We start from the raw sequence: 5,240 nt of genomic DNA, 5'->3' as shown, positions 1-5,240 counted from the left end.
TAGACACAGTGTTCAGGTGCAGTGTAGACATATTGTTGAGGTACAGAGTAGACACATTGTTCAGGTATATTGTAGAAACATTTTTCAGATACAGAGTAGATACATTGTTCAAGTGCAGAGTAGAAACATTGTTCAGGTGCAGAGTAGAAAACTGTCCATGTACAGAGTAGACACATTGTTTAGGTACAGAGTAGACACAGGGTTCAGGTAAAGAGTAGACACATTGTTCAGGTACAGTGTGGAAACATTGTTCAGGTACAGAGTAGACACATTGTTCAGGTGTAGAGCAGACACATTGTTTAGGTACAGAGTAGACAGATTGTTCAGGGTCAAAGTAGACACATTATTCAGATATAGATTAGACACATTGTTCAGGTACAGAGTAGATACATTGTTCAGGTACAGAGTAGACACATTGTTCATGTACAGAGTCGACACTTTGTTCAGGTACAGAGTAGAAACAGTATTCAGGTACCGAGTAGACACAGTGGTCAGGTACAGCGTAGAGACATTGTTCAGGTATCGAGAAGTGACATTGTTCAGGTACAGCATAGACACATTGTTCAGCTACAGAGTAAATACATTGTCCAGATACAAGATATCGGCAGTGATCAGGTTCAGTGTAGACACAGTGTTCAGGTACACAGAAGGCACGGTGTTCAGATACATAGTAGAAATATTCTTGTAGTACAGCAAGGAAACATTGTTCAGGTACAGAGTAGAAACATTGTTCAGTTAAAGAGTAGACACATTGATTAGGTACAGAATAGACACAGTGTTTGGGCACAGAGTAGACAAGTGTTCAGGGACAGATTAGAGACAGTGTTCAGGTACAGAGTAGCGACATTGTTCTATACATAATAGAAACATTGTTCAGGTCCACGTAAGTCACATTGTTCATGTCCAGAGTAGACACGATGATCAGGTACAGAGTAGAAACAGTGTTCAGGTGCAGAGTAGACACATTGTTCAGATACAGAGTAGATACAGTTTTCAGGTACAGAGTAGACACAGTGTTCATGTACAGAGTAGACACATTGTTCAGGTACAGAGTAGATACAGTTTTCAGGTACAGAGTAGACACATTGTTCAGATACCGAGTAGACACAGTGTTCAGGTACAGAGTAGAAACAGTGTTCAGGTACAGTGCATACACATCGTTCGATCCAGAGCAGTCACATTGTTCAGGTCCAGAGTAGACATGATGATCAGGTACAGAGTAGACACAGTGTTTAGGTACAGAGTAGACACATTGTTTGTGTACAGAGTAGAGACATTGTTCAGGTACAGAGGAGAAACATTGTTCAGGTATACAGTAGACACAGTGTTCAGGTATAGAGTAGACTCATTGTTCAGGTACAGAGTAGACACAGTATTCAGGTACAGAGTAGAGACATTTTTTGGGAAGAGTAGACACCTTGTTCAGGTACAGAGCAGATACATTGTTCAGGTACAGTGGCGACACATTGTTCAGGTACAGAGTAGACACAGTGTTCAGCTACAGAGTCGAAACATTGTTCAGGTACAGAGAAGTCACATTGTTCAGGTACAGAGTAGACACAGAGTTCAGATACAGAGTAGACACATTGTTTATGTACAGAGTAGAGAGAGTGTTCACATACACATTAGATACATTGTTCAGATACAGAGTAGACACATTGTTCAGATACAGAGTAGACACATTCTTTAGGTACAGAGTAGACTCGGGGACCAGTTACAGTATAGACACATTGTTCACGTACAGTGTGAACACATTGTTCAGGTACAGAGTAGAAACATTATTCAGGTACATAGTAGGCACATTGTTTAGGTACAGAGTAGACACATTGTTTATGTACGGAGTAGACACATTGTTCAGGTACACAGTAGACACATTGTTCAGGTACAGAGGAGACACAGTGTTCAGGTACAGAGTAGATACATTGTTTTTGTACAGAGTAGACACAGTGTTCAGGTACACAGTAGACACATTGTTCAGGTACAGAGTAGACACATTGTTCAGGTACAGAGTAGACACATTGTTCAGGTACAGAGTAGACACATTGTTCAGGTACAGAGTAGAAGATTTTTTCAGGTACACAGTAGACACATTGTTCAGGTACAGAGTAGACACATTGTTCAGGTACAGAGTAGACACAGGGTTCAGGTATAGAGTAGACACATTGTTCAGGTGTAGAGCAGACACATTGTTTAGATACAGAGTAGACAGATTGTTCAGGGTCAAAGTAGACACATTGTTCAGATATAGTTTAGACATATTGTTCAGGTACAGAGTAGACACATTGTTCAGGTACAGAGTAGACACATTGTTCAGGTACAGAGTAGACACATTGTTCAGGTACAGAGTAGACACATTGTTCAGGTACAGAGTAGACACAATGTTCAGGTACAGAGTAGAAACAGTATTCAGGTACAGAGTAGACACAGTGGTCAGGTACAGCGTAGACACATTGTTCAGGTATCGAGAAGTGACATTGTTCAGGTACAGCATAGACACATTGTTCAGCTACAGAGTAAATACATTGTCCAGATACAAGATATCGGTAGTGATCAGGTTCAGTGTAGACACAGTGTTCAGGTACACAGAAGGCACGGTGTTCAGATGCAGAGTAGATATATTCTTGTAGTACAGCAAGGAAACATTGTTCAGGTACAGAGTAGAAACATTGTTCTGTTAAAGAGTAGACACATTGATTGGGTACAGAATAGACACAGTGTTTGGGCACAGAGTAGACACAGTGTTCAGGGACAGATTAGAGACAGTGTTCAGGTACAGAGTAGCTACATTGTTCAATACATAATAGAAACATTGTTCAGGCCCAGATAAGTCACATTGTTCATGTCCAGAGTAGACACGATGATCAGGTACAGAGTAGAAACAGTGTTCACGTACAGAGTAGACACAGTGTTCAGGTGCAGAGTCGACACATTGTTTGGTGACAGAGTCGACATATTGATCAGGTACAGAGTAGACACAATGTTCAGGTGCACAGTAGACACAGTGTTCAGGTACAGAGTAGACACATTGTTTGGTGACAGAGTAGACACATTGATCAGGTACATAGTAGACACAATGTTCAGGTGCACAGTAGACACAGTGTTCAGGTACAGAGTAGACACATTCCTCAGGTACAGAGTAGACACATTGTCTGTGTACAGAGTAGACACATTTTCATGTACAGAGTAGACACATTGTTCAGGTACAGTGTAGACACATTGTTGAGGTACAGAGTAGACACATTGTTCAGGTATAGAGTAGAAACTTTTTTCAGATACAGAGCAGATACATTGTTCAAGTACAGAGTAGAAACATTGTTCAGGTACAGAGTAGAAAACTGTTCAGGTACAGAGTAGACACATTGTTTGGGTACAGAGTAGAGACATTGTTCAGGTATACAGTAGACACAGTATTCAGGTACAGAGTAGACACATTTTTTGGGAGCAGAGTAGGCACATTGTTCAGGTACAGAGCAGATACATTGTTCAGGTACAGGGGCGACACATTGTTCAAGTACAGGGTAGACACAGTGTTCAGGTGCAGAGCAGATACATTGTTCAGGTACAGGGGCGACACATTGTTCAAGTACAGGGTAGACACAGTGTTCAGCTACAGAGTCGAAACATTGTTCAGGTACAGAGAAGACACATTGTTCAGGTACAGTGTAGACACAGAGTTCAGGTACAGAGTAGACACATTGTTTATGTACAGAGTAGAGAGAGTGTTCAGGTACAGAGTAAATACATTGTTCAGGTACAGATTAGATACATTGTTTAGGTACAGAGTAGAAACATTTTTCAGGTACATAGTAGGCACATTGTTTCGGTACAGATTGGACACATTGTTCAGGTACAGAGTAGACACATTGTTTATGTACGGAGTAGACACATTGTTCAGGTACAGAGTGGACACATTGTTCAGGTACAGAGTGGACACATTTTTCAGGTTCAGAGTGGCACATTGTTCAGGTACAGAGTAGACACAGTGTTCAGCTACAGTGTAGATACATTGTTGAGGTACTGAGTAGACACATTGTTCAGGTACAGAGTAGAAACATTTTTCAGATACAGAGTAGAAACATTGTTCAGGTACAGAGTTGACAATCTGTTCAGGTACAGAGTAGACACATTGTTTGTGCACAGAGTAGACACATTGTTTAGGTACAGAGTAGAAAAACTGTTCAGGTACAGAGTAGACACATTGTTCAGGTACAGAGTAGACACATTCATTAGGTACAGAGTGGACCCGGTCACCAGTTACAATGTAGACACATTGTTTAGGTACAGAGTAGACACATTGTTTCGGTACAGAGTAGAAACAGTGTCCATGTACAGAGTAGACACATTGTTCTGGTACAGAGTAGACACATTGTACAGTGTTTATGTACAGAGTAGACACATTGTTTAGGTACAGAGTAGACACAGGGTTCAGGTACAGAGTAGACACATTGTTCAGGTGCAGAGCAGACACATTGTTTAGGTACAGAGTAGACAGATTGTTCCGGGTCAAAGTAGACACCTTGTTCAGGTATCGAGTAGACACAGTGTTCAGGTACATAGTAGACGTATTGTTCAGGTACAGAGTAGACACATTGTTCAGGTACAGAGTAGACACATTGTTCAGGTACAGAGTAGACACAATGTTCAGGTACAGAGGAGACACATTGTTCAGGTACAGAGTAGACACAATGATCAGGCACAGAGCAGAAACAGTGTTCATGTACAGAGTAGACACAGTGTTCAGGTGCAGTGTAGACATATTGTTGAGGTACAGAGTAGACACATTGTTCAGGTATATTGTAGAAACATTTTTCAGATACAGAGTAGATACATTGTTCAAGTACAGAGTAGAAACATTGTTCAGGTGCAGAGTAGAAAACTGTCCATGTACAGAGTAGACACATTGTTTAGGTACAGAGTAGACACAGGGTTCAGGTATAGAGTAGACACATTGTTCAGGTGTAGAGCAGACACATTGTTTAGGTACAGAGTAGACAGATTGTTCAGGGTCAAAGTAGACACATTATTCAGATATAGATTAGACACATTGTTCAGGTACAGAGTAGATACATTGTTCAGGTACAGAGTAGACACATTGTTCATGTACAGAGTCGACACTTTGTTCAGGTACAGAGTAGAAACAGTATTCAGGTATAGAGTAGACACAGTGGTCAGGTACAGCGTAGAGACATTGTTCAGGTATCGAGAAGTGACATTGTTCAGGTACAGCATAGACACATTGT

General features: G+C 41.0%; 1 protein-coding gene across 1 annotated transcript; it reads right to left on the bottom strand.

Annotated features, from left to right (window-relative positions):
* Positions 1–390: 390 nt before the first annotated feature.
* LOC139252350 (uncharacterized) lies at positions 391–4,756 on the bottom strand (the record flags this gene model as incomplete). Its single annotated transcript, XM_070873350.1, has 4 exons — positions 4,434–4,756; positions 2,833–3,124; positions 2,522–2,671; positions 391–567 (listed from the first exon to the last, which is right to left on the bottom strand). Coding segments are annotated over exons 1-4 (942 nt in total), but the record flags the coding sequence as incomplete, so codon positions are not given.
* Positions 4,757–5,240: the final 484 nt, after the last annotated feature.

Source organism: Pristiophorus japonicus, unplaced genomic scaffold (assembly GCF_044704955.1).
Source record: "Pristiophorus japonicus isolate sPriJap1 unplaced genomic scaffold, sPriJap1.hap1 HAP1_SCAFFOLD_459, whole genome shotgun sequence".
Lineage (NCBI taxonomy): Eukaryota > Metazoa > Chordata > Chondrichthyes > Pristiophoridae > Pristiophorus > Pristiophorus japonicus.
The sequence above is the reverse complement of the archived record's forward strand: the minus strand, read 5'-3'. Positions and strand labels throughout refer to the sequence as shown.